The sequence below is a fragment of the Eimeria maxima genome, genomic scaffold (assembly GCF_000499605.1).
Source record: "Eimeria maxima Weybridge genomic scaffold, Emw_scaff438, whole genome shotgun sequence".
Lineage (NCBI taxonomy): Eukaryota > Apicomplexa > Conoidasida > Eucoccidiorida > Eimeriidae > Eimeria > Eimeria maxima.
Window position 1 is genome coordinate 1 of NW_013566503.1, and position 27,509 is coordinate 27,509.

Genomic DNA, 27,509 nt, shown 5'->3' on the forward strand with positions numbered 1-27,509 from the left:
ATATATATATAATATATATATATATATAAGAAGTGCAGATGCGTAGGTGTAAGTGCATAGGTATAAACGCATATGCACATATGCACATAAATGGACCGCCACAATCCCTACTTCCACAGCCGCTTGCACACGACAGATATTTAGTCAATTTATTTTATGTGCATGCGCTTTATGATATTTTTCTAACGCGAAAGTGTTTGTTTTGGATGCCGTCGCCTCCATTTGCTGAAGATGACCAAAGTCAGCTTGCAAACGGCCTTACTTGCACCATTTGCATTTAGATATAAACTGGACGAAGAAATTCAACAAAAAATGCTACGAGCGTGCAACCAAGGTTGAATAATGCGAAAAGGACAAAGAAGCGGGAGACTGTTTCGTACTTCAGGCCCAAATAACCTCATTTTTAAATAAAACGTGTTTATACATATATATAATAATGAAGCTATTATTTATTGCTTGATTTCTCAAATTAAAAGGACCCATTTTGTCCCTGAACAAACAACGCCCCTTGTCGGTTGACGGGGGCCCCGTGAGGAGGGCCCCACAATGCTGCCCTCCGCTACGTTACAAGAAGGGACTTCTGTTTTTGTCAGAATAATTTTGTTTTATTTTTATTTTGGTGATTTTCAGGGGGAGAAGAAGAGGCCGCTATGCTGAGGGCCCCCTAACTCCCTCTGTAGCAGGGGAGGGGCCCCCGGTTCTGAAGCGGGATACATCGAAGGGCCCCCGTCTTCAACAGGGCACTACAGACAGGTTCCATGGCTTCCCTCATAGCAGCAGCCCTGGCACTGCGGGCAGCAGCGGGGCGAGCTGGAAACTTGGGGAAGACCTTCGGTCGACAACAGCAACATCAGCAACAAGAGAACCTGCAACAGCAGCGGCCCCAGCGGCAGCAGCAGCAGCAACCAAACCAGCAGGATGTTGCAACCAAGCACCAGCAACAACAAGGTGGCCAGCAGCAGCAGAAACGAGGGAACCAACAGGAAGGGCAACAGCTTCAGGTGCAGCCGACGCAACAGCAGACGCAGCACTGGCAAACGCAGAATCTACACGGAAAAGTGCTTCACCAACAAAAGCAGACAAGTCAACAGAGGCCGCAGCAGCAAAAGCAGGTGCAACAACGACAGCCACAGCAGCAGCAACAACAACAGCAGATAGTGGAACAAGGCCCTGCGACTGCTGGTGGTGCAACGGATGCTCAGGATTTTGTTGTCATGAAAAATGGTAATAAAAGGAAACGCAAGAGGAGACGAACTGAAGTTCCGGAAGAGGGCCCTCCTGCCCACCAGGCGGAGAATCATCGAGAACAGCAACAGCATCGGTTAGTCGGTTCTTGCGAGCCGCTGCAGCAGAAGCAGCAGCCAGCTGGAGCGGAGCAGCACCAGCCAGCGGCAGCAGAGCAGCACCAGCCAGCGGCAGCAGAACAGCACCAGCCAGCGGCAGCAGTGCAGCACCAGCCAGCAGCAGCAGAGCAGCACCAGCCAGCGGCAGCAGGGCAGCACCAGCCAGCGGCAGCAGGGCAGCACCAGCCAGCGGCAGCAGAGCAGCAGCCAGCGGCAGCAGAGCAGCAGCCAGAGGCAGCGGAGAAGCTACAGCCAGAGGCAGCGGAGCAGCGCCAACCAAAGTCACTGCAGCAGAAGCAGGCAACTAAGCAACATCAGTTGCAGAAAGAGGACTCTAGGGATTATCAGCAGCAAGAGAGCTGCTGGCCTGTTCGTCGAGTCCCTCAACAGCAGCAACAACAACAACAGCAAAACCAGCAGTTGCACAAGCAAGTTACCAAACAGAAACAGCAATGGCAGCCGCAGCAGTGGCAGCAGAAGAAGCAGCTGCAGCACCAGACTCAGCATGTTTTGTTTACCCCACAGCAGGTGGAGTTTCTGCGGGAGACTCTAACAGGGTTTCAGCAGGAAGCAACAGAAGCCCCGAATCCCGCAGCAGCAGCAGCAGCAAGGGGAAAGGCAACTGTTCTGCTGCTAGAAGCCTCGGCACGGCGGCTAGCAGCAGTCGCACCGCGTCTTTCTGCTGCTTATTCGTATGCACATCTCTCCTGCAGCGCTGTATTAGTTGCCGCAGCAGTAGCAGTAAGAGCAGCATTGGCAGCAGCAGCCAACACCACCAGCAGTAGGAATTGCGGCAGCAGCAACAGTTTGCTGCTTTCGTTTGTGTGCAGGCGGCGGGCAAAAGAAATGGCGCAGCACTATAGCATCGGTAACTGATCTGATTGCTTGTTTGTTTGTCTGTTTATCTGTTTGTTTAGCTTTATTTAAATTCTTCTGTTTGCTTGCTTGCTTGCATTTTTGTTCGTTTGTGTTGACTGGTATGTTTGTTTGTTTACATGCTTGTTGTATATTTACATGTTTGGTGCTTGCTTATTATTGTTTTCGTATGCGTTTATCTTTTACGTATTTTTATTCTGTTTTGGAGAATTTCAGGCCTCTGCTTATGTAGGGAGGCGCAGTCTCCGTTGCTGTTTCCTCTTGGTTGCTGGTTGCTGTTGCTGCGTGTGCTGCTGCTGTTGTTGCTGCTCCTGCATGCGGCACTTTTGCAGCATCTCTCCTGTGCTGCTCGTGCTGCGTCTCATGCATGCGCTGCAGAAGTAGGAGCAAAGGCGCTTGAAGGCCTGTGCCGAGGGTGTGGGGTCCCTCTGGTGCCGTTGTTGACGTGTGCTTCTGCTACTCAGCCGCTGATGCCTCTCGCAGCGTGGGGTCGACGGAGTGAGCAGAGCAGCACGACGCATGCAGCTGCTGCACCTTCTGCGTGTGTTATGCGGAGTACACCCACAACGGTCGCCGGTGGAATCTGGTAGAATCCGCAACACGACCCACTGCTGCTCCTCCTCCTTTAACTGCTAATGTTGCTGCTGCGGCTGCTGATTTGTGCTGCAGTGTTGCGACGAAGCAGGCAGCAGCTGCTGCAGCAGCAGCAATTTGCTGCTGGATTGCGTGGAGTTGCGGTTGATGGGTTGTTGGCTTTTACTGCATCTTCGTCGGTTGTGGGTCTCAGTAGCAACATCAATTCATACCACTCTTGGAGGCAAAATTAATGGGTTTTCGTTCTGGCTTTTCTCCCTTTTATTGTTTTCGTTATTGTGCTTGGTGTTCTTACTGCTGTGACTACTGTTGTCTAGGGTGGCATCCCTATTATTATTCCTGCCTTTCTATAAATACTACTATTTGCTGTTGCGTTCTTTTCTTCTTGTGGACTTGCGTATTTTATTTTCGTCTCCCCTCTGCAGGTCGCGGTATGCAAACTCTGCGGGCAGCAGCAGTGTAGTGTCATTGGTCCCCTCAGGTGTGCGAGGCAAAAGCGGCAGAAGCATCAACAGCAGCAACAGCAGATGGTGGTACTAATGGAGCCACACAAACAACACCAGCAGCAGATGCAGATGCTGATAGATGCCGAAGCACCTGCAAGGGGATCCTCCTTCAACAAACAGAAGAGGCTGCAAAAGCAGCATAGGCGGATGCTGTGCAGTAGTGAGCAACACCAGCAGCTACAGCAGCATCAAATCGACCAGCATCAGCACCAGCAACACCAGCTGCAACAGGCGCAGCAGTGGCAGGATTCACGTCACGGGGAACAGCAGCATCTTCCAGGCGTGGAGCAACAAAAGCAAAAGCAGCAGGAGCAGGAGCAGCAGGAGCAAAACTGGCAGCAATTGATGACAAGTATGCTGGGGGCAGCGCAAGCTGGAGGGCCCCAAGGTTCTGCTGCAGACTCCCTAATGCTGAGTTCAGCGTCCTCCTTTGCGGTTGCGGACACTGGTTCAGCTTTTGCATACAGCGGCGGCAGCACCAATAGCAGCAACACCAATAACATTTGTAGCAGCAGCAGCAGCAATATCAGTTTCACTCTGGAGCCTTCAAAGTCCTTGCAAGGGGGTCTTAATCAGGGGCCAATTTTTTTAGAAGGTGACGCGAAGCAGACGAGTCATTATGCTGCTGGCAGCAGCAGCAAAAGTGGGCAGCAGCAGCAGCCTCCGAGTGCATACGCACTTTTGGCCGATCTTGACTGGTGAGGCAGCAGAGATGCTGTACCCAGCTGCACATCGTTTTTCATCTACCATTTGTATGACTACAGCATGCAAACAGCATATCCAAAACAGAAACCGACAGGAAACACGGTAAAGTTGGGGACCCTCACGGTCCCGTTGGCCCTAATACATTCTAGAGGACAGCCGCCGCACAGGCATCTCGAGCATGTATGTACACTGGAGAGACGACGGCCAAAACAAGCTAGCAACGCGTTTGCACCAGTAGCTACCGACAGCCACAGCTATCTACTGACATCAACAGCACCAGCCTTTCAACTCAGCTACCTGTACTGCCCCATTTGCATGGGTTGAAGCGTTGGGCTGTTGCAACAACAGGAAGCCCGGCATTTTGAGCTGAGGCCCCCTCCCTAGAAAACAATGAATGGGCCATACGAGGGTTTACATCTGCAATGCCTGTTTACAGTACAGAGTCGCTTTGGTGCCAAGGCCCGTAGGGCGTGCTGGTGGTGCTGCAGCAACCAAGATGAGGCGGCGGCAACGTTAAGGTTCTAAAGGCCGCTGCCGCACAGGCAAAGCAGCTCCACGGCTGCTGCTGCTTCACAAATGCATTTGCATGTGATAGCGTAAGGGAGCCTATGGTTTGGGAGAGGCTGGCTAGGCGCAGAGAACTTATCTCAAGACCACCCTCAAGTTCCTGGGCTTGGGGATCAAGCCGCTTCTGTCTGCAGCCTAGGTTAATTTTCTTACACATATATGGACGTTATTTCTGTCTAGACCTTAGGGTTAGGCGTATGCTCTCCTTCCCTAAATGAGGTATGTGCCCTCTTTAAGCAGAGTTAATCTTGGAGGAAAGGGGCAGGGTCACCTCTGCCGTCACTCGTACAGGAGACGGGACTGGAGCATACGAGAGTTGCTCAGCTTTAAATAGGGCCCACTTACAGTTCTCTTCCACATTCCCTCCAACATGTTGCAATGGAAGTTTCCCCAAAGGGAAGAAAGGGGTAGCTGTCTTCTGCATGTCTGCGGTCGAGGCTGGTGACGACCACTGACTGGCGGTTGTCACGACTCACAGGCAGGAGCGGCAGTGCAAACCTCTTTCTACTTCCAACCTTACTTCTATCATTGATTTCTTCTACTTAGTCTTAGGTTTATCAATTGGAAGGGCAAAATAAAGGAGTGCTGCCAGTTTCAGCTTAGGGCAACTCCGCCGTCTCCGTGCCTGCGGCGGCGCGTTATGCTGCTGCTCGTCGATGAGCGCTTTCAGAGAAAGCAGAGAAGAGAAGAGTATTTTGTGTCGCCTATCCCGAAATATGTGTTTAATATGTCTAAAGGTTTTTTCTAATGCAGAAAGGATAATTCTTCCGTATAACTCAAAGACGAGACGTCAGCCGAGCAGGCATTGCTTCTCCTGCAAAGCGAAGCTGCTGCTGCGAACCAGTGCAGTGTCCAGCAGCGAAAGAGTCTTCTACTCGCAAATTACCTTTGAAAAGCTCCGTCTTCGAGAATAGCATGATAGTTGCGTCCATATGTGCTGGTGTACTCCCACCGAGAAGCGTGAAACCAGGGCAGTAAGGAGCGCAGCCGACGTATTGCCTACAGCTCAACCAAGGGAAGGAAGAGTGTTGTTCAAACAAATACACGCAGGGAAAAGCGAACTGCAGGAGCCTGAATAGGCTTTTTTAAAATGGCGATGCACGAATGCGAGGCGTACTGGCAGGGCTTCCTACGTCGCCCAAAGGAGCAACGCCGGCTGCGGGAGGAACAGAAACATTTGCAGAAGGAAACTGTGAGTGCGTGTATTTGCCTTTTTCTGTCCTTCATCCTTGACTCCCAAGAGATGAGACGGGATTCACTCCACTGGATTCAATGGACCATTGAGGTATATGTTTTTCTGTCTCTTGTGCTGGATCACCAGGCCTGCTGCATGGTGGCACAAAGGTCTGCAAAGGTGGCGGAACTCGAACGCGCCCTACTTGGCTGTACACCTGAACAGCAGAACCTCCTGCTGCCAATTTTCAAATCCCCAGGACTGTTAGAGCGCTTACACGACTGCCTGCTAGCTGCCGAGCGGAATCCCAGCGCATTCAGCGAGAGAATGTCTAGTGACCAAGCCCTTGCTGCCCTTATTCAAGAGAAAGCTGAAGAATTCAGGAGAGACCCCCAAGCCTGTAAGCACACTCCCCCTTTTCGAATCGTCCATGCTTCTTTTCCAGGCAAGCCGATGGTTGAAATTGTCCAAAACAAACGAAAGACTTGAAGTTCAGAACTAGGGGCAAAAGGGGAATAGATGGAATGCTTGATGTGGACAGCTTGAGTTTTGCCAGTGTTTTAAACTGAGTGACTATTTTCTCCTGAGAAAGCAATAGCATATTACTTTGAGCTTGTTCAATCATTTTCTTTTGTTGAGCAGGTTGTATCCTCATGCCGATGCTTTTGCCTTTTTGGAATCGCTTCCGGTGGCGTGCGCGGTGTCTGCAGTTTGCCGGCAGGAGGAGCAGCAACAAGAGCTGCACGAAGAAGCTACAAGACCGCTGGAAGCGGCGGAATTGGAATACTTAAAACATCGAACTTGGAAAGATTTGCCACAGGAAGAACTGGCGGAGAGGATGGCAAAAGGAGAGATCTGTCCAAGAAATGAGTGGATTCCTGGTATGATTTTCCCGATTTCTGGTGCTTTCGTTGTCTTAGGACATTAAGTTGACTGTCGATGCTGTTGAGGGTGAGCAATTTTAGTGCTCGCGTATATAGTGGTAGTAGAATTTATACTCGATTGTATACTTACGATCCATTGTGGCTGTTCTTGCTGGTTCTGCTCTAGCTGGTGTTGCTGGGGCGGCTGCTGTTGTTGCTGGCGCGGATGCTGTTGCTGGTGTCGCTTCAAGTGGTTACTTGTTGCATGTCTTCTGTATTGAGAGGCCAGAGCCCCGCCTTCTGGCGGATGGCCGTGTTGTGCCGCTTCAGTAGCATTCGCCTGGCACAGCGCCTGCTGCTATTGGTGCTGTTGTTACTACTGCGTTTGGTGTTTTTTTCAGGCATATCTAAAGGAAAGCGACCTCTAGAAGGAGCAGCTCTGGAGGAGCATCTGGCCTTTGGAGAACGGCTGTTACGTGAAGGGCGAGCGGCGTTTGTTGCAGGAGACATGGAAATGGCCTACATGAGATTTAAGCAGGGAGTCGAACTCTTGAACTGGGTTGAGGCTACGGACAGCCAAAACCAAAAGCGCGTAGAAGATATGTACTCGCTCTTCCTCAAAAATACAGCCCAGGCAGCACTCAAACTTGGAAAATACCAAGAAGCAATTCGTCCGCCGCTGTTGTGGCTGCTGCTTTTTTGTTGCTGCTCCTGTCGACGCTGTTGCTCTAACTGCTTGCTGTTTTGTCTGCTGCTCTAGCAGAGACTGTGATGTTTGTTCCTCTGCTATAGTTGCCTAACGGATGGATGGATGCATACATACATTCTAAAGGGGAGTTGGAAGAGACAGTGCAGGCTGCTAATCTCATCGTTGCTTTGTTCGCTGCAACTTCAGGTGCATGCACCACTGTTCTACAGGATCTCGATGAACACGACGCGAAAGCCCGATACCGGAGGGGTAAAGCTTACTTGTTGTTGGGGATGACGAAGAGCGCAAAAGATGACTTCATGTTTATTCTCAAGAGCCCATATTCAACAAACGAGGGAGTGCATGCAGCAAGACTGGGGTTGCAGGAGCTGAGACGAGTTTTGAATACAAGTGCAGAAGACGCAAGGAAGACTCTCAGCAGAAGCATCAGCGGCTGCTTGTTCTCCAGAGACAGGCACCGAGAAGCGCAAGGCCCCCGCCTCGCACCGGCAGAAGAAACAGAAGAATCGGAAAACGACTCCAGACTACACACGCCGCTGCATGCAGAAGCAGAAAATGCCGACTTCAGACTGCCGCCCAGCAAGGCATCAGAACACTTATTCTCTAACAAGCAAACCAACAAATATAGGCATAATTCAGAAAGCTACCCGATTGATGAACCAATAAGCGATCAGGCAATAACTCCGGATAACGAAACTGTACATACACCGCAACACTCAACTCAACACATGCATCGCAGTTGCACATTCCTGGGACAGATGTTACGTTCACTTGTACTTTAAAGCCTATACACACACAAAATTACAGGAGCCAAGTCAACTCCTGCTTAAAGCAATCGCCTGCGCAGAGGCGCTACCCGCCCCCGACGTGTTACGTATACGGACACTGCAAACAGGTTGACCAGTCTGTCAGCCGTTCCCACTTCATGCATTTTTTTCTCTTGGGTTCTGTCTGTGTTTTTGCAACGGAAAAGAGAGCAAGAAGGTGCAAAGAGAAGAAAGAAGAACCTCCGCTCAGTCTCGAAACGACACAAGAGATCCTTATTGACTTGCTTGACGCATACACCGTAAGTTGAAGGAATCAACACTACGAAAATGCAGTATATCTCTACCACATTGGCTAAGCTGCGCTACAAAGCCCTAATAGGCCAATCCCCAAGCCCCAAACACAAAACACAAAGGCCCTGTTCAAGTGGAAGTATTCTGTATCTACATGTCTGCAATTATGTTCGCTCTTTATCCACCTCAATCCTACGTGCCCTCCCAAGTTTCATCTCATTTGTATCTCAAACTTGCACAGCAGTAGAGGAAATGCGAAATGGTGCGTTGGGGTGTACATTCAGTCGGAGCCTGTGGCCTCTAAACTGAAGGAACTGCGGAGCCTCGCGGATTTTGACTACCGGCGTGTTGTTCTTCGCTGTCGAAAGTATCTGCCTGAGGTACAACGCCCTATTCTACAGCGCCACGGTGTAGGCAGAGACCTGGAAAGCAGCAACGGAAGAAGCAACAATGACAGCCACCGCTACAACATGCGGTTGCTAGAAAAGAGCGTTTCTTTCTGGCGGTTCAAAGATGAGACAATTGAGGAACTCACCCGAGACTGTCTGAAGGCAGTCTTCGGCGACGTTGCCGATATTGATGTGTGACAAGCACATGCGAATAAATATAAGCTGACAGAAAATGCATCCGTATACATCCCAGAGTCTACTCATGTTTTTGGGCACATAAATGGATCTGTGTGCAACGCCTAACACACCAACAGAAATGTACAGGCAACTGTGAGCATGCGAGCACAAGGTAATACAACAAAGACCCAACCAGCTGCGTCTTTAACAACTGCTAGTTAACTGTAGGGGCGCTCCCCTCTCTTCAACAGCAGCAGCACTAACACTAGCTAAATGAATGTCCTCAGCTACCAATTAGGTTAGCTAATTACCGCGGCTGTAACACCGATCAAAACAAACAGAAGCAGGCAAGATCGAACTTTTTCTTCGTTGAGTACCTCTTCCCTCGTGAAGTTCGTTAGAATAAGACAGCAATGCGTTCACGATGTACTGGTTGGCATGGTACAGAAACATCCGAGCTGTCGCGGCGAACCGTAGGCCCGCTCCGTCCTCTTGTGAAACAGTTCTTTCATTTCCCGTATATTCTGCAAACGAAAATACGTCTCTTGCCGTTTAACTAATCACAATGAAATAATTTCGATCGGCTGTCTTCGCATGCAACGCTGGCTGCGCATGCGCCGCCGAACCGCGGTACAGCCCCAAGGGTTCAGAAGCGAAAACAAATGTAGGCTTCCCTAGTTTTTCCCCAGTGAAAATAGATTGGCGTTCTCCCCTTAATCCATTTTCCAGAGCGGCAGTTTCAGGGGGCACCGTAGCGGTGTGCAGCCCGCAGCTGTACGTACACCCGAACCCGGCCCCCCCGTGCTGCGCTCTCCCGGCTTCTTTGGTGGTTTACTTGCATGCGGCTCTTTCGGGTAATTAGTTCGCCTGCGTGCAGGTAGGCGGCTGTGGACAACTCTGTTGGGGCCCTCAGAACTCAGCGTGCCCCAGGCCAACCCTAGACAGAAAAAAGGAGGCTTTGGTCGGTTGAAGCGCTTCTCTTGAGGGCCCTCTGCGGCCCCTCATGACAAACCAATGAGTACTTTTGCGTCCCCTGCGGGGACTGACTTCTTCGCCCTTGGTGGACCCTCTGCTGTGGGCCCCCCCCCAGCCGTTGGACACTCGGGCTTCGGGCCCCCCCCTACCATTCCTGGAGACGGGGGTTCCCTTAGCGGCAACGTTGGAGGCCACAGCAATGTAGCGCCCCACTCTGCATCGGGCTTCTTTTCCCATGCCCAACAGCAACAGCAGCAAAACCATCACCACCATAACCAGCTTCATCACCAGCAGCAGCAACAACAGCAGCAGCACGAACAGCATCGGATATCTGTCATAGGGTCCTCTCCTTACATGGGAGCGGCCCCCAAGGGAGTGCCCCGACGTGGGTCTGCGATGGCCGTGGATGTGAATGCCGATGCGTTTTCAGGTGTCTCTGCAACAGAAGCAAATAGCCCTGGATTGTGCTTGGAGGGCCCATCATCTCAGTTTGCTGCTGCAGCAGTGCGGCTGCTGTGGGGGGGTGTTTCGTCGGAAGAGCAGAACTTGCAACTAGACAGTCCAGGTAGGGCCCCTTTCTTGGGGGCCCCGTGGGGGTTCAGGATTGGGGCCCCCCTCTTCAAAGCAGTCTACGAAGAAAACAGAAATGCCTTCAGCCTCACACGTCCCAGCGAATCGATCCCCTTACCCCCCATACTTTCGCGACTTCTCTGCCGATGCGGCGCTGCAGAGTGCAGCAGCAGTAACGAAGGCAATAGAGTTTGCTGCTGTCGTTCGTTGCCGCCGCATGGGCTGATTCCTGAGTTGAATCGTTTGTGGGTGGCTGAGGGGGGCGATTTGTATTTGTGGGAACTGGGGGCAGGTGAGGAGGCTGTAGAACGGCTCTCTTTTCCAGATGCTGTTGAGTCTGTAGTGTACGTACAGCTGGACAGGGCCCTGCTTCCGCCAGCTTTAAGGAATTCCTTTTGCTGGAGCGATGGCTCGCTCTCTGCTTTTTCCGTTACTGCACATCTCGACGCGTCGGGGTGTACAGACAGCCCACCCTATGCAGATGTCTCCTCCTCTCCGCTCCACTGCCTAGCGATTTCTGTTTCAAATTCTGTTCGGCTCTTCGCTGTCTCCGCGGGGGCTCCTACTGCAGGGGCCCCCACCCTCATGACGCAGCAACTGGGGGCCCCCAGGGCACCTCCCTCTGCCTCCTCCTTAGACTATACGGAGGTTGGCGCTGCTGAAAAGCCCAAGGGTACTGCACCTCTGTCTCTTGCAGCAGCGCACAAAGGAAGTGGCATCGTCTTTTTCGGTTCTTCCGTGACGCATCAAGTATATTATTTGGACCTTAAACCTGCAGCAGACGCTGGAGGGGGCTCTTTCGCAGGGCCTTTGGGTTTCTCCTTCTTTCGCAGCAAGAAATCTCGGAGGAATGAAGGCACAGAAGCGTCCGCCACAGCAACGGCGACAACATCGACGACGCCAGCGGGGGAAGAAGCAGCGCTCCGTGCCGTTCTGCCGCCTAACAGAACTGACAGTAAGGGTTTAGGGTTTAGGGATTGTGACGGTAGTGGAGGGTTTGTTTCCTGTCAGCTGGTGCCACTCAACCCTACGTTCAAAGATCGCATCAAAGGCGGACTTAAGGCGCTGTGTGTTTCTCTCGGTCTCACTAGTAGCAACAGCAGCAGCAGCACCACCACCAACAACAGCAGCAGCAGGGCAACCAGTGGTTCGCGCGGCGGGCTCCTGCAGCTGGAGGCGGATGAGGCGCGCGGCATCATTTGGGGGTTGGGGGGGGACTCAACAGTCACTGCCTTTGTTATCGCTCCTCCAGATGTAGACAATCATTCAACAGATACTGCATCGAAGGTTAAACAAATTCAAACTTGTGAGCAACAGGCCCATCTGCTGCTGGCTTCCCTCTCAACAGCCCCTGTCGCTTTTCGCTTCCCTCCAGCCTTTGCTTCCTGCTGTCTATTCCGTCTGACGCTGTCTGCGTGGATTGTGTCCCTCGGGGTACTCATTTTTGTTTGAAGCTTGTTCGTTGTCTATCCTTCTTTTCCTCGTTTCTGCTGGTTTGTTTTGGTTAACTCTGTTCGAGTTTTCCGTGGTTTCTCTTGCCCACACCGGCTGTTATTCTGCCTGTATCAGTTGATTTTGTCAGCATTTGCCAGTTTGTCGGTTGTGCGCGGCTCTGTTAATTTGCCTTGCTTGTATCTCGTAGTTCGGTCGTGTGGCCTGAGTTAGGTGTGTGTATGCTCATTATTTCTTGGGCTGTGCTCATCTTTGGTTTGCTTTCTGTTGTTAGTTTCCTGTGTTCGTTAGTTTCCCCCCCGTTGTTTTTGTTTGTCTGCATGCGCTGGCTTTCTGGGGGTTCATTGCTTATTGCATTTCACGCCGATGGGGTTTAAGGTTCAGGCCTGAGGTTCTATGGGTTGCTGTGTGTGCAGTGCGCCTGACAAAGAAAGAGTTGGAGAGCAGCGTGCGTTCTCTTTATTCTTCAAAGCCTGCAGCGCACCATACAGACGACCGGGGAATCTTCAGTGTCTTGAGGCGGTCGGAGGCCTTTGCCGTTCTCTCTCTCTCTGTCTTGAGCGCATATGAGGGGCATGCCGTTGCTGCCGTATTGACAGATGCTACAGGTACTTAGCTGTGCAAGCGCCAACCCCTGCCTCTCATTCTCCTTTTGTCCTTTTCTCTGAAATCATCTTATAGCATTTGGTTGGCTATTTGTTATGGCTGTGTCTCTTTTTGTACCTCCGTTGATTCCTCTTTCTCATTGACTGTCTCTGTTTGCGGCTGCGTCTCTTTGTCTCGCGCGTGTCCGTCACGTCTCTCCTTTCGTTGCCCTGTCTGAGGTCTGTTTGATTTCTTCTTTTGTTCTCAACGCTAGGTTTATTTATATTTAGCTTCCTATGACTGTGTTAACCGTTGTCAGAGCTTCCGTTTGCTCCTTTATGCGTTGTTTCATCTTCCTTGCAACAGTATCAATGCGTTAATCATTCATTTGCATTATCCGTTTTTCTGCCGTCTGTCACTTCCCTGCATTTGCTGCTGCATGCTTTCTGGCATATCACGAATTGCGGCCTTCTTCCATTTGTTTACATTTTCTTTATTTGCTGTTTTTTTTTAAAGGCGGCCGGCTCTACATCTCCGTCCGGGGCATCCGCAGCAACAACAACAGCGTCAACCGCTGCTTTGCTGCTGCCGCCCTGGCACCTCCTGCCCATCTCTCTCTCGCAGTTCATGGCTACAGAGGGGCCGTAGAGCAGCAGCCTGGTGCTGCTGCATCAGGTAGCCTTCGCTGCGCTGCAGTTGCTGCAGGAGTATTCGTCAGTGCGTACGCGCCACCCCACAGCGGGCCGCCAGAAAGCAACGCAGCCACAGTGGGGCCACAGGGAGCCCCCAGTGCAGGACCCTGCAGCATTAGCGAAAAGAACTCCCGATGCAGCTCTTGCAGCACCTCTTGCTATCTCGGAGCGCCGTGTGTGCTGGGGCCACAGCCTCCGGAAGGTGAAGAGGGTTTAGGCGGCGGTATCGCAACTGGAAACAGCAACAGCAGCAACAGCGGCTTCCTCTGTTGCTGCTGCAGGAGCCGACCCGCTGCTGTAGCAGACGTCCTCGGACCTGCCCTTGCTAGTAGCAGCAGCACCAATGGCGGAGATGTCCTTGTAGTTGCAGCGCCAGATCTCAGGGCACTGGCACTGCTACAGCATGGGAACAGCACCGGCAGCAGCAGCGGCGCAGCAACAGCAACAGCAGCAGCATCAGCGCCCGACCCAACTCCACCTGGCGGTTACTTCTTTTCGTCTGCGAGGCTGCACGCAGCAGTGGGCGGCTCTGGAGTGCCTATGGCCGGCTTTCGCAGCAGCAGCACTTGCAACAGCAGCAACAGCAGCAGCAGCGGGTACCCGTCTGTGTGCAGTGAATGGTATACGTGCATGCAGTTGGGGGAGGAGGCGGGGCGGGTGCTGCAGGTGGTGGAGCCCTTTGCTACGCCTGCCTTCGGAGTGTTGCAGCAGAGCAGCAGCATTTGGCCTTCTCCCTTCGATGTGCGGAAGCGTCGCCAGTGGCTATCCCTCCCTTACGGGATGGATCCCTTTGCTCGTGCTGGTGCTGCAGCAGACAGGGGGTATTCTGGGCACCACAAGCTGGCCGACGGGCTCAGCAACAGCCACACATACGGAAGCAGCAGCAGCAGGCGGAGGCGGGGGGCTCTGCTGAGTTCGCTCCCAGTAGTACAGCCGCCGTCTGCTCAGAGCGACGCAGCAGCAGGGGCTCTCTGTGGGGCCCCCAAGTTGCTGATTTTGACAACCAAATTTGTCCTGCAGCTGCGGAGGCAGACAATCAGCCACATTTACGTGGCTGGCCTGGGAAGTCTGCTTCGAGAGGGTGTACAGGGGCCACTGGCGCCCACATCGGCGAACCCCTACGCTCGGGTTGGGAGCCCTCACGGCTACGAGGAGTTGTTCCAGCAGCAGCAGCAGCAGCACTATGAGCAGGATCGGGGTACACTGTGGTCTGTGGGGCCGCAGCGCAGCGGACCCTTGCGGCTAGGTCAGCTGCTTGCGGAGCACATGTGCGAAGAGGGACAATTCGGTTGTGGTGCGATGTTTGCTGTGTTCTGGCAGTTGCTGGCAGACAATGCCCCCAGCTTAGCAGCATTCCAAAGTACTGCAAGCGCCGGGCCCCTCCAGGGATCCCCCGAGGGGCTGACGCCAACGTGGAACCTCCTCAGCAAACAAATGGGGGCCCCCAGAACCAACAAGGGGCTTGCATTCCAGCAGCTGTCCGCGTCGCAGCTCTCCCAAGCTGGGGGGGCCTTAGGGGGAGGGGCTCCCGGGGCCTTTGAAACTCCCTTCGGTCTGGGGTATATAGAGGGCTCCGAGCGGCAGCAGCAACAACAACAACAACAGCAGGTTGCTGCAACCGTGGGAAAGGGGGCATCTGCCTGCAGCAGCAGTGGCGTGGGGTTGAGTTCAGCAGCAGCGGCAACTGCTGCTGCTGCTGCAGGGGGCCAGCAGAGTCAGGAGAAGACTACGGGTGTTGCTGTAGCCTGGCGCATGCTGACGGCCCTCGAGATACGGAGAGAGGCAGCAACGCACTTGGGGACAGAGCTTAGCAGTGACCACCTCTTGCTACCCTTCGCGCTGCAACAGCAGCAGCAGCAACAGCAGCAGAGCATGTTGCAACAGCAGTTCCAACAGCAGAGCATGCTGCACAACCAAAACCTGCAACAGCAGGCCTGGGGTTCCAGAGCCCTTGGCTGTCCTCCCCAGCAGCAGGAACAGCAGACTGTTCCTCAACAAACAGGTTCGCGCTGTTTGTGTTTCTAGCTCTCTGCATGCAGTGTTCCTGCCCCCATGCTTGCAGTTTACTCTTTTCTTTTTTTATATATTCCCTCACTGCCGGGGTCCCCATGGGTTTGCCGCAGCCAGCGCCCCGCTGTTGCTCTGCTGCTAACATATTGCTGCGTGTTGTATGCGTGTCTCCGCAGGAGGTACCCTGATGCAGGCGTCTGCTGGAGTTGCCTCACAGCAGCTTGGGGCCCACGTCGGGGCCCCTTTGCAGAGCCTGACGAACACAGCTCGTGGCCTTATCCTGTTTGCTTCGCGGCTGCTGAGGCCCATTTTGGGAACTCCTCTAGTTGAAGCTGCACTGCTGCCTTGTGGCCTGGTGCGCGCTGAACGCGACGATCAGCAGCACAAGCAACTGCAGCATCCGCAGCGGCGGGATGGCGGCAGCAGGAAGAGAGGACGCGAGTTCGAGTGGCAGCACGAAGAGTTGCATGGGGTGGCACAACAGCGCAAACTTTCTGCTTGCCTCGTTGGCCGATTCTCAGCGGAGGCGGTCTCGCGTTTGCTATACAAAATTGCTTCTCTATACGAGGTGATCAATACCAGTCTGAACCACTACAGCGGCAGCAGGTGCTGCTGCTGTAATGGTAGCAGGTGGTGGTGGTGTTGCTGCAGCAGTTAAAGCCGCAGAGGCAACTACGATAATCACGGTGCCTTCAACCGTTTTTATTAGCGATTTTACGATTGCGGCCGATGCTACTGTTTTTGCTGCTACTTTTGTGGTTCGTTTGCAGGTCCTTGATGCGGTGTACACGACGCTTTTCTTTTCTTTTGGACAACGAGCGTCGCTCCAGCAGCAGCAGCAGCAGCTGACCCGAGGTGCTTCTTGGGGTCTGCCTAACCGCGGGTTGCCGCCTCACTTCGCCGCACTGCGGTTGTCCGGGGTTCCTTATCTGGAGGGGGGACCCTTCGGGAGCACTGTCGGCCCCTCAGCTGCAGAGGTTGAGCAACAGGACATCATCTGGGGCTTGATTCCTTTAGGCGATGCTGTGGAGCTCAGTGTCCTGGTCCGTTTTGTCTTTTTGCAAAAATCGACGGCCAAAAGCTTCCTCGAAAACCGCGGGACGTGCTTGCTGCTTGGCTGCTGTTGCTGCTGCTGCGGTTTCAGCATTTGAGTTTGTTGCGTGTTGTGCTGCTGTTGCTTGTACGCTTGCAGTACGGGGTTAGTCGCGTGTTGGTGACTGCCTCTGAGATGCTGACTGCGTATCAGCTGTTGATGCAGCAGGCAGAGTACTCCGTGCAAATGGGCACGAGTCGCTGCATATCTGCTCGTCTGTTCGACAGTCTTCTTTCTTTAACGCTTACCGACCTGTGAGCGTCAAAAACCTCCACGGGAATTGCAAAGATCGTACATGCATGCACATGCTCACGGGCTGTCTACATGGTTGCACGCACAAGGATTGTCTGCATGCATGCTTGCATGGCCGTTTGAAAAAACATGCATCTACGTTCTCCCTGTTCTGTTTGACATAGTTTATACAAAATGGAAACCCCGGCAGGTGTAAAGCTCCTGCGTGTGGACATTTTGCTCGTCCTGCGGTTTGTCGCATGAAATGCCCTTCAAGAATTGAAGCATTTCGTTAATTCCGGTTGCTGCTGCTGCTTCGGTCTAGCGTGTACCCCTTTCATGAGCTGTACATGAAGCCAACTCGTTTGTTGTGGCACATCTGTAGCTAAACCTATCTCTTAGCCAGCTTAGTGTTTGCCGGTCTTTTCTTCACTGTTTAGCTGATCGCTTCTCCATCTCCATGGTGAGTATCCAGCTGAAATGTGCTGGGGGATATCTTCGTGATGGCTGATTCTGTTTGGGTGCTGCATGCTTATCCGGTTTTTGCTTTACGTATGTTGACTGCACAGTTCTTCTGGATTCAGCTACAAGTTCAATAACTTGTTTCTCTTTGCTTTTGCCATTTGTGCTTCTCAGATGCACATCCGTGGAGGCTCGCGAGAGCTTTCGGCAGGTGGTGTTTGAGACGGCTGCCTTTGGCAATCCCCTTTTGTCTCGTCTTTGCACGGGGGCACTGTTTACGTGAGTTTTCATTTTTAGTCCACCCTCTTCTGCAGGAGGATGCATAAGATTTGATGAGCATGACGCAGCAGAATGGTATATAAGATGGTCGCATAGGGCTAGTGGACGAGAAATTGATCAGGATAGCATATGGTGTTCTTTAGTCTTACATTCATGCAGATACTTATGGAGGCTTCCCTTTTTCTCAGGGTCTGCGGCTGTAGATGTTCACGAGCTGCATGTCTCTGTGTTCATCACAGCAGCCGACGGTGATAATTGCTGCATTTTGCTCATCTTTCTCACTTTGCGCAGGAAGGATGAACTGGAGGCACAGATGCTTTATTTGCAGTTGCAGCGGAAGGTGAACGAACGCCTTGACAGTCAGACGGCAGCCAGTTTAGGCGAAGTTCAGCAGTTTGTCTACCAACACCTCATGCCCAGGCTTCTCTTCCTTCCAATAGAAGGTCTCGTCGCTTTTCTGAACTCCCTCAGATTCTACGGGTGCGTCGCTTTCACACTGCAAGTACTTTATCTGATCATTTGACAACTCGCGGAGCAGCTAGCCGCAACGCGCTGCAGCTGGCTGGAGGGTCTGCCGCTAGCTGATCCATTCAGCCTAAAACTGACTCTAATAATATTAGTAGTAATATTAGTATCACTGACAAGGGTTTAGTACGGGTTTGGTCGTTCGCCTTGATCGGCTGTGTTGGCGCTGTTCTGCAGACTTCTTGTGGACGTTGTGACTGCGAAGGCCGCCAGTCTCGTCTCGAACTTCAGCCGATATGCATTGGGCAGGAGGCCAAAGTGGCCGTCGTTGGCTCCCGAGTCCACCCAGCAACTCGCTGGCATTCAGAACACTTTGTGCGTCAGGGCTCATGGCTGTTGCCTTGCGCTGCCGCCTGCGGTGTCTTTACATATATTTAAGGGACCTCCTGTCGACGGGGGAATTGGGATGGAACACGCATGCCCTAGACCTCTTCTGTATCGGCTTACTGCGCATGTGTACAGTCGCCCTGTGGCTTTGGTGCATCGTTGAGTCGGCCGGGAGGAGAGGGGTGCAAAGCGTTGCGTTGCTGTGTGCACTGCATTACTGCATGCATGTATGCGCACAACATGCGCTGGTTTGCATTTGTGTGCATATGCTTGCATGCGTGCATTGCAGGGTTTCAAGCTGCTACCGACATGTGGGGGAGTGCCTCGCGCAGTACTGTAAAGAGTTTGAGGAGGACGCAGCGGATGCAACGCCTAGTGAAGCAGAGAAGAAGAAAGCAGAAAGTGTACAGAGTGCAACTCTGGACGTACACCAGAGTAGCAAAGCTTGTGCAGCTGCTCTCGTGAACGCATGTCTCGCAAGCAGTGATGAAAACCTCCACAATTACGTCGTGGACTGGATTGCTAGTCATGGAGGCAGTGAGACAGAACTCGGAAGCAGGGACTGAGATCCGGGTTCCTAACTTTTGCTCCCTTCAAACACTGCAGCAGAAACACTGCAAGACTTGCACCCGCAATGGGATGAACACGTGCACGTTTGCTAAGGGGCCTATTTGGCTTCGTTTGATTGCATATTCAGCAGATCCAGTTAGCGGTGTTGTGGCCTTCATGCCTGCATGTATACATGCTAACCACAGCTTATGAGTGCACCGTTTTTGCAGAAAACTTCCCAGTTGCTCTTCTTCACATTGACGGCCCCATGGCCGATCGGCTTCTCGCGCAAAGCGACGAGAAGTTTGCGATCGACTTGGGAGACCGATATGCGGCTTCAGGCCTGTATGCACAGGTATGGAGCACTTGCTGCCTATTATCGCCATGTTTAGCGTTCAGCTGTTTTGTGCCTATATTTATATGTCTAGCATTTCCATTGTGGGCCATGGGGGAGCCCTGCAGCTGCATCGCATCGAGTAGAGGCGCGCTTTCTATTTGCATTGATATATTTATATAGATCCGGTTTTACTTGTCTACTTTCTTTTTCTGTGTATGTGCACGTTGGCATTTTTTTTCTTGTGTGCACGTCGGCTCTTTTTTCTCGTGTGCACGTTGGCTTTTTTTTCATCTTCATCGCCTCCCCGTGAATGATGTTGCGCCTACAGGCTGCCAAGTGCCATAGCCTTCAAGGCCTGCGGCAGTGGGTGGGCGAGAAAGGGGAAATCCTTGCTCGAGACGGTGTTTCAGGAGCATCAGTGCCGCGTGGTACTGGAGAAGGCGGCGAATCGGCAGATGATATAACCACGTTGTTAGCATTTGATGCAGAAATCGACGCTTTTTGTTGCAGCATCACACAACCGATTTGGCAGTTCCTGGCTTCTTGGGTGAAGGTCCATTCGCAAGAACCGTCTTTAGATCGACGGCTCCTCCACTTCGTCAAGGCAAAGGAAAATGCGCAAAATTTCCTCCAGCAGTCCTCTGAGCAGACCGAGCCTGGGATTCGCAGCTTTGCAGCGAAAGAACGGACGAGCAGTTCCAGTGAGACAAAATCATGCGCACTATATTGTGCGTCGTACTGAGGCCTTCTGTCTTTTATTTCTATTAGATAGTTATTACAATGTCTACAGATCGCATGCATTTGTGGAAATACCATCGATCGAAATGTGTCACCTGTCTTGGTGCAATCTTGCAGCAAGAAAGCTTTCCCTTTCCGGCGATATCGGTTTTGATGAGTCCACGGACAGCTCTTCACCGACACCTCTTGAAAACTCGATAAGGCAAATTGACCTCAACATCCGAATGGTGCGGCATCAAAAGGAGGTTCTCTTCACATGTTTCACTTCACAGCGTGCCTGCTGCTGGCATATATGATGGCTGAACGGGTTAATTTTGTCTCGTGTTTCCTGGCAACTCATTGAGTGAATGAGGGAGGTGGCGTTCGGGTGGTTCATGGGGTTGAGGAGTTTGAAAATGAGGAAAACCCGAAGGAGTGTTGCAGCGGCATTTGCGCTTTGGTTTCAACGCAGATGCAAGGATTACGTGAAGCCAAAGTGGAATTATGTTTTCACGGCATATTGTGTAGGGCCTAAGTTGTACTGTCCATAAGTGTTTCTTTGCTCGTATGTTTGCATCAGGTCGGTATTCAGCGAGCCCTTGTGCGGGACACCGCTCATTTGTTTTGCGTCTTGGTGGTAACCCATTTGCAATCGGTTAAGAAGGAACGCGCTCTGCTATCTGGCGTAGTGTCGGCTTCAGCTAATAATCAGGCCGTGTCAGCTGATGACGTTCAAGCGTTTTGCATCGAAGTTTCAAATGCTGCTCGGGGATCTGCAGATACATCAGTGCGGAAAAGTAACAGTCACTTGGTAAGCCCCACATCTTGGGGGAGAATAATGTGCGGGAATATTTTGCAATTCAGAACATCATCTTACTACCGTTTGGTTTGTCTCTCTACAGCAAGCTGCTTGTAGTCCTGTTGCTGTGAGGGCTGCTGTTGCTGCTGTTGGTGTTCTCTTCTCCTCGGATGTCGACTACTTGAATGCTTTCTGCTTGGCAGCTCCCTGTGTTGGGGTTGACTTTCACGAGGCAGGTATATTGCCAAGGGAGCAACCGGAGAAAGCAGGCCAATGCAATGAAGGCAAACTGGCAAGGTTGGTTTGTTTTTGTGCAGGATCATTGCCGGTCACTGCTGTCGCTGCTGGTAGATTTACAGCGAGTGGTCTATGCTCCTATAGAGCTGCTGGATTTGCTGAACTCGCAGATAAATGACTGCGGAGTAGCTGAACTCGTTGGTCCGGACTTCCCGTCCATCGCGGCTCTGCGCCTGCATGGACAGCGAGTCGCAAGCGCAGCTGCTCGTAGTTTAGGGGCATTTCCAGAAGAACAAGAAGTTGCCCGTGCTGCTCTCGACGACGCATGCATGACGTTCCTCTCCTTCGGGGCCTCCGCTTCCAAGGTTTTGCAGCAGCCGCGTATTTTGTCCGACGCTGTAAGCATTAAATGGTAGATTGAATGTGCAAGACGACTTCCAAAATAGTAGGTGGGGTCCCTTGAAGCCAGCAGGAGATTCGTGCCCCGTGGGGTTTGCACTGCACTGTTGCGTTTCAGCTGAAGGACCTGCTAGCCTTGCCGGATATTGCCGTACGGGAGAGCTGCAGCAGATCGTTGAAGCGGCTTTCTGTGGTGCTGCACGTTTATGCGCGAACTCAATGGGGCAACAGAGAGGTCACTATGATGAATGCGGAAGGAGAGCCCATACAGATTCCTCCATTTCTGTGGCCTGCCTGGCGCATGGTGGAATGCGGGCAATCGTTTGACACTCTTGTTGGCCTTTACTTGTCTTTCGAAGAGGTAATGCGCGTCCACGTTCAAGGCGCAAAGTGTAGCTGGATTGTTCAGCGTCTGCAGAATGAAGAAGTTATCGCTGAGGAAGACGCCATTTTATCCCATCCTTACTTCTGTGTTGTGCTGTGGTTGCTTCAGGACGAGTTTGCAAAGCAGCAGAGTTGCCTGGACTCTGCTGGTCTGCAGACCGTCTTCTGCTGGATTTTTGACCAGTGGTTGACGAGTCAGGACGACGTGGGTACCGCTTCGACCTACGTCGGACTTCTGCACGAGTTGACAGAAGCGGGAGATTTGCCATACTTTGGGTCGCCAGTTAGCGTCCCTCTCTGGTCTCAGGTATGCCAGGGTTAAGGGGATTTGCGACTGTGCTGCCCTTGGCTTGCACCAATAAGGAGAGGAAGCAACCCAAATCGACAGTTGCGGTAGAAAGCAGTGTGTGTCGTCGATGTTTCTGAATAACGAATGTGTGTTTTAGTTGCGGTCGTCTTTGTTTTTTGATTATGCGCTGCTCGTTGCAGTTGAATGAAGAGGAGCGCGCGAGAGCAGATGTTGCAGCACAGCAGCTGACAGATCTGCTTTTGCAGATCGAGTCGGCAATGGCGCATGCAAGTCGTTCCATGGGAAGTCTGAAGGATAACCGACACTTTGTTGGCGTGCGTTCTCGCTTGGCCATCATAAAGCAACAAGTTGCAGAATACAGAGCAGCCCTGCATAAGCAGGGTCTAACGGAGCGCTTCGTCCCAAGTTTCTGAGGATGCGGGCTGCTACCTCCGTGCTGTGCACGAACGAACGATTACACATGTGTTTAAAGCGAGAAGACAGCACTGACCACAGCAGATGTAGGGAGAAGTCCCGAATGATCTGCGGAGGGCGTACAGACAACTGGGATATTCTCGTTCTCTGCTGGCATTTTGCACCAGGGTGCATCTGCATGAGGTAGAAGTGGCTCTGACGCTACACCAAAACAACTGCTGCCACTACCTCCTCACCGAGGATATCGATCTGTATATCTTTTTACACATTCTGCAGTCGTCTCCTGCTGAGTAACAAAACAGCGGCAGCTTGCAGGCGAAAGACAGTTTACTTTTTCTACGCAGTAGGATGTCGTGGGATATATGTATTTTGTAATGAGAAAATTATTTTAAGACACTGGTGCCCCATAAAAGCTGCCACTTAGCACAGCGTGGATGTTGTATGCCAGCTGTTAGTATATATCTCAAGGGCCTGCCGTCGTCATACGGGGGTTAGAAAGTGTGCAGACGTGTTGTGAAAGATATGGAAACAAATTCCAGATGGGTCAGGTCCGATTGTTGAAGTCTCGAGCACTTGCTCTAATGAAATGGCCTCGCGGCTTGTGGGCTACTCTGCCAATACCCCGACTGTGCATGAATACCAGCGGTCTGCTTGTAGGCAGCACTGCTGGACCTTTGCGGGATGCATTCTTCCTACACACCCTTGAGGCGGACGATGCCTCACTCGGAAACCAACAAACGCGGTTGACTCGTGTCGGCGCAACTGGCGGTCGAACCTTGAGATTGTAGCTAGTCGACTAGAGAGCACATCGGCTCTAAATTCGGGCTGCTCTCTGAACAATGGGTTCAGGCTTGCAACAGCACTGCTTGAATCTTCAAGCAAGCCGACAGAAGCTGCAGTAAAGAATTGGCTCCTGGCAAGCACAACCACAATCCAGACGGGAGACACCGATTAAGCCTAAACCCTACACCCCCTACTTGGCGCAATACGATACGTTCACCACCTCCAGCAACGTTTTTTGCATATCTGATATAGATAGCCTATGGCTGCTTGCCTTGCAAGACGGCGAACTCTGCGGAGCCGAGCTCGTGAAGTATTGTCGCTTTCTGCAAATCCGACAGACTGTCTGACTTGACAACTTCTGTCACCATCTGCACCGCCATCCGTTCTCACAAACAAATAGATCGGTGTTAAGGCGCCTAAGAATGTCTAAGTGCATCATGGAGCGCAAACGAACGCTTTCATGTCTCTGCCTCAGCACCACTTGTAGTGAACTGTGGCGCCTATATATGTATGTCAAAATATTCGTGGGTAACGCTGCAGACAGGGCGTATGTGCGTATTGCCCTCACCTCTTGCAGCAACAGCGCGACATCCCAACCCTGATTTGTCACTTCTTCGGCAATTTCATTCACCTGATGCATAAGCAACACCGCAACGTCGAAGCCACAGAACGGCTAGCATGAAACAGCCCGTTATGCATGCGAAGAAACGCAATCAGCAGGCAACCTAGAAATGAGGTTAGAGAAATAAGGCACGTATGCGCTTTCAACGGAGGAAGTTGCAGATAGATGCACATGCCTGCATGTACTTACGCATGCCGACTATTTGTGTCCACTAATATCTATTCAGACAGAAGCAATATAATGCATCTCTAAATGCAGTACGAACTCAAACAATGAACAACTGTGCGACTCACCGCTTCCGGCGAAGTTGCACAGGCAGTGAGGACGCTTTGAACGACGTAAGAGGGAGGGTGCTGTTGAGAAGGACAAGGGGGCGAAATAGATGCATGCAGGAGCACAAAACGTTGAATTCACAAAGAGAACAAGGTGATGGAGGCAATACAGGAATACCCTACGTGCACGTTTAAGCCTTGCATTCTCTTAGCTGCATTTGAAATAGTGGCGAGGACTTACGACAGCAACCTCAAGAATCGCATCTTCTGTGATCGTCTGGTGAATACCCGCTGCTGACTGCAACACAAGCGCCTCCACAGTACTCAGCATTCAGCCGGTCCACCGCTGCAAGGCTAGCCTAAGCTAAGCTGGCAATATAGACACAGCATTTCACTCTGCATCGCTTCCTGTGTTTACGCAAACCGCCAACCTGTAGGAGATTCACTGCCCGCCGCAAATCGCCACAAGTCAGATCTATCAGACGAGCAAGTGCCCCTTCCTCAACATTCAAGTTTTCTGCCTTGCAGATCATCTGAAGACGTTCTATTTGTGCATCAGCGGACACCTGCAAAAAGAAGTGCAAGTTGAAAGCAATATTTGTACAGTTTACTTTTTCCAAAGCGTGTGGTAAATGCACAATCTACGTACAGGTTGCCATTCCCATATTAAAGGGAGCAAAACGGGCGTTTCCACTGCTAAATATGCTAGTGAGGCCACTTAAACTCATGTTACAGCGCACAGGTTCAAAGCGATGCGGAGAACACCTGCTGAAGAGAGGGTCTATGATCCTGCAAAAAAAAAAACAAGGACTGGCCCAAACTATCACTGTAAGCATTATGCTCATTACATCTATCGAAATGGGTTCAAGTACAGCAAGTAATTACGACTAATGTGCAGCACCAGCAGATACTCGTTACGCCGAGCGATTCTGCAATCATAGCGTAGCTGGATGTATTCTTCGAGAACCCGCAAGGTTCGACTTTGATAGTGCAGCTGCATATATACACGCAGCTGTGCTTGCACAAGGTAAGACAAGATATACAGAGGCACACTTGTGTATATAGTTGCAAATGATAATAAACCGGGTGTTTCTCGCCAGTGCTTCCATGATACGTCGCAGGGCCGCCTGCGCATCAGGCGTCATCATGTCGGCTTCGTCAAGTATTACAATTTTCCAAGGTGGCATTTCTCTGCAAACGAAGGTAAACAGAATACGACAAGAATAACGATGTACGTAATAAAACATATGCACGGAATTTGAATATGTTGACATAATCTATGCATGTACGCACATTTAACCAGGTGAGGAATGGCCATCTATAATGGAAAGAATCTCGCACGCATACACAGAGGCAGACACGCACACTGACACCCACCCGCCCACAGACAATAAGGAACCCACCCTCAATACCCCTCTCCCCCCCTCCCCGGAAAAAAAAAAAAAAAAAAAAAAAAAAAAAAAAAAAAAAAACACCCGCCCATACCCACCCACCCAGAAACACACCCACACCCACCCACCTTCCCGTTTCTGGGTTTATCTTCCCCTTGGGCGTATTGGTCCTCGTGTACTTTTTGATCTTCTCACGGACAACTCGAATGCCTGCAAAGCGTAAACAGACCATCGACAATGCCCATTGCAACAGCGCGCAGGAGAGAAACCCTCTGCCCCATGATAGTGATAGTGCACAACAGCACAAGCAAGCCCACCTCTTTCGTCTGAAGCATTTAACTCCAGCAGTCTTGTCTTGGCTTCTTCTCGGCTGAAAAGAACATCGCACAAGCCCTCCCACACGTATTCAGTATGGCATTGAGTGGGGGAAGGTCAAGTGACTGCCTCGCCACGATGTTGTTTGCAGAGGGCATGAAACATAGAAACGCCTCTATCAAATACCCGAAAAGCTCCTTTACAAGCGCCAACGCCGCCGACGTCTTCCCGGATCCAGGTGGACCGAAAAACAGCAGATGAGGCATCTGAGTGCACAGTTGCACACACTCTGTCGAAATGCAGTTTTATATAGAGCGGAAAGAAAGTCCCTTTAAATATTTCCGGGAATGTTGGAAAAAATAAGCAAAATGCGTTGGTGTGAAGATAGGAATGCCTCACATTGCCGGTTTCAATGATGCGGGAGAGAAGTCGCTTTGCTTCGGCCTGCTGCGAAACATCCGCTACTTTCCGTGGACGGCTGCAGAAAAACACACCAGAGTCTTCTACATCCACTATAATCGCTGTACATGTGTTCCGGAGAAAAGAGTGGTGGCATATTTTGGAACGGTGAGGTATGCATAACGTACTACTTCTCCACCCATGGTCTGGAGTCAGCAGCTGTCTTGAGCATTGCAGTAGCCACTTATAACGCAGTCGTTTAGGTATTCCTCTGTAATCGAAGAAGAGCTCATTCAGCACACCACGTGGCTCAGAGAATTTCTGCGTTTTTGCCCTCCAGGGAGGCTTTATTTGGGCAGTTAAACGTGCAGCGAATATGTCGAAAAAGCGAAAATGCGGATAATTTCATATAGCCAGGATGGGCACAATGAGTATTTCAGCTTGCTTGGGGGATTTTTCTCCAGACGTTCACGGAATAACCAAGGTGAATCTCCCAGGCAATGAGGATTAGGGAAAACGCCGATATTCCCCATATGCCTCACCCCACTTCCGTTGAGGGATGTTTACTGATGCTTTTGTTGTTTTTGGAAAAAGGATGAACTACAAAATAGCCGGATCACCATTACGGGAAACACCGACCCGGACATAATACCACACAGCGACCACTTACGCATGCGCTGGCTTCTGTGCTTCGTTACGGCTTTTGAAACTACAATTCATGAGGCTCCATTTTTGATTTAAAGCTCAATTTATTTCACTGTTTTGAATATCAGTTTTTCCATGCTTTATTGGACCTTCCACGTCCATGATGATACCTGTGAACACCTTTTCGATACACCACGGGATAGGGGTGGTGAAACGACTTTGAAGGGCATTCACATTCCGTCCGCTTCTAGGCGCTGGGACTACATGAAAATATCCTTCTCATGAGGGCTGTGGCACGCTAGAAATATAGAACTGAATTCGGCCTTTGTTAATCGTCTTGTGAACCTTGTTGTGTGCGTGACAGTTTTGCCACGCCTGCTCTGCAATCATGAACACTCGCCACCGCGATAGAACTGTAACGTACTGCACAATGTATGCACTTTGTTTCTCAACAACGCATATGTAGGCACCACTAGGGCCCATTATTTATATTTACGCCCAGTGGCGATCACACCCTCATAGGATATGCACAAACAGCTACGCAGCATCCCCTTGTCTAAGCAACTGTATTGCGAGAGTTAAATGTACCAACTGTACAAACAACGAAATAAAGGTGAAGTCAAGGCTGGGCAGGGCAATGCAACACAAGGGCTCAGTGCAAGCGTTGCTTCGAAAAGGTTATGGTGACAAGAAACACAACTTGGTGTGCCTGATTGCGGATGAAACATAATTGGAACTGAAGGACGATATATATATATATATATATATATATAT

The 27,509-nt window shown here is 51.3% G+C and overlaps 4 protein-coding genes across 4 annotated transcripts; 3 read left to right on the forward strand and 1 right to left on the reverse strand.

The window, feature by feature from the left end:
* Positions 1–758: 758 nt before the first annotated feature.
* Positions 759–4,021, forward strand: EMWEY_00033080 (hypothetical protein, conserved; the record flags this gene model as incomplete). Its single annotated transcript, XM_013481822.1, has 4 exons — positions 759–2,211; positions 2,598–2,717; positions 2,889–2,995; positions 3,239–4,021. The coding sequence occupies 4 exons, from the start codon at positions 759–761 to the stop codon at positions 4,019–4,021; spliced, it is 2,463 nt and encodes an 820-aa protein (XP_013337276.1).
* A 1,660-nt stretch (positions 4,022–5,681) lies between these two features.
* Positions 5,682–8,982, forward strand: EMWEY_00033090 (Peptidyl-prolyl cis-trans isomerase d-like protein, related; the record flags this gene model as incomplete). The annotated part of the gene is made up of 5 exons (XM_013481823.1): positions 5,682–6,165; positions 6,476–6,646; positions 7,030–7,299; positions 7,524–8,035; positions 8,680–8,982. 5 exons carry the CDS (start codon positions 5,682–5,684, stop codon positions 8,980–8,982), a joined length of 1,740 nt encoding a protein of 579 aa, XP_013337277.1.
* Positions 8,983–9,975: 993 nt separating this feature from the next.
* EMWEY_00033100 (hypothetical protein, conserved) lies at positions 9,976–22,307 on the forward strand (the record flags this gene model as incomplete). Its single annotated transcript, XM_013481824.1, has 19 exons — positions 9,976–11,812; positions 12,375–12,566; positions 13,060–15,237; positions 15,422–15,813; positions 16,016–16,288; positions 16,438–16,592; positions 17,206–17,310; positions 17,602–17,790; positions 18,013–18,150; positions 18,452–18,699; positions 18,942–19,066; positions 19,377–19,749; positions 19,904–20,013; positions 20,346–20,576; positions 20,668–20,800; positions 20,916–21,199; positions 21,319–21,561; positions 21,694–21,891; positions 22,074–22,307. 19 exons carry the CDS (start codon positions 9,976–9,978, stop codon positions 22,305–22,307), a joined length of 7,638 nt encoding a protein of 2,545 aa, XP_013337278.1.
* A 1,041-nt stretch (positions 22,308–23,348) lies between these two features.
* EMWEY_00033110 (replication factor C small subunit, putative) lies at positions 23,349–26,322 on the reverse strand (the record flags this gene model as incomplete). The annotated part of the gene is made up of 11 exons (XM_013481825.1): positions 23,349–23,459; positions 23,660–23,722; positions 24,227–24,283; positions 24,417–24,551; positions 24,726–24,774; positions 25,069–25,176; positions 25,475–25,586; positions 25,694–25,746; positions 25,878–25,957; positions 26,091–26,169; positions 26,279–26,322. 11 exons carry the CDS (start codon positions 26,320–26,322, stop codon positions 23,349–23,351), a joined length of 891 nt encoding a protein of 296 aa, XP_013337279.1.
* Positions 26,323–27,509: the final 1,187 nt, after the last annotated feature.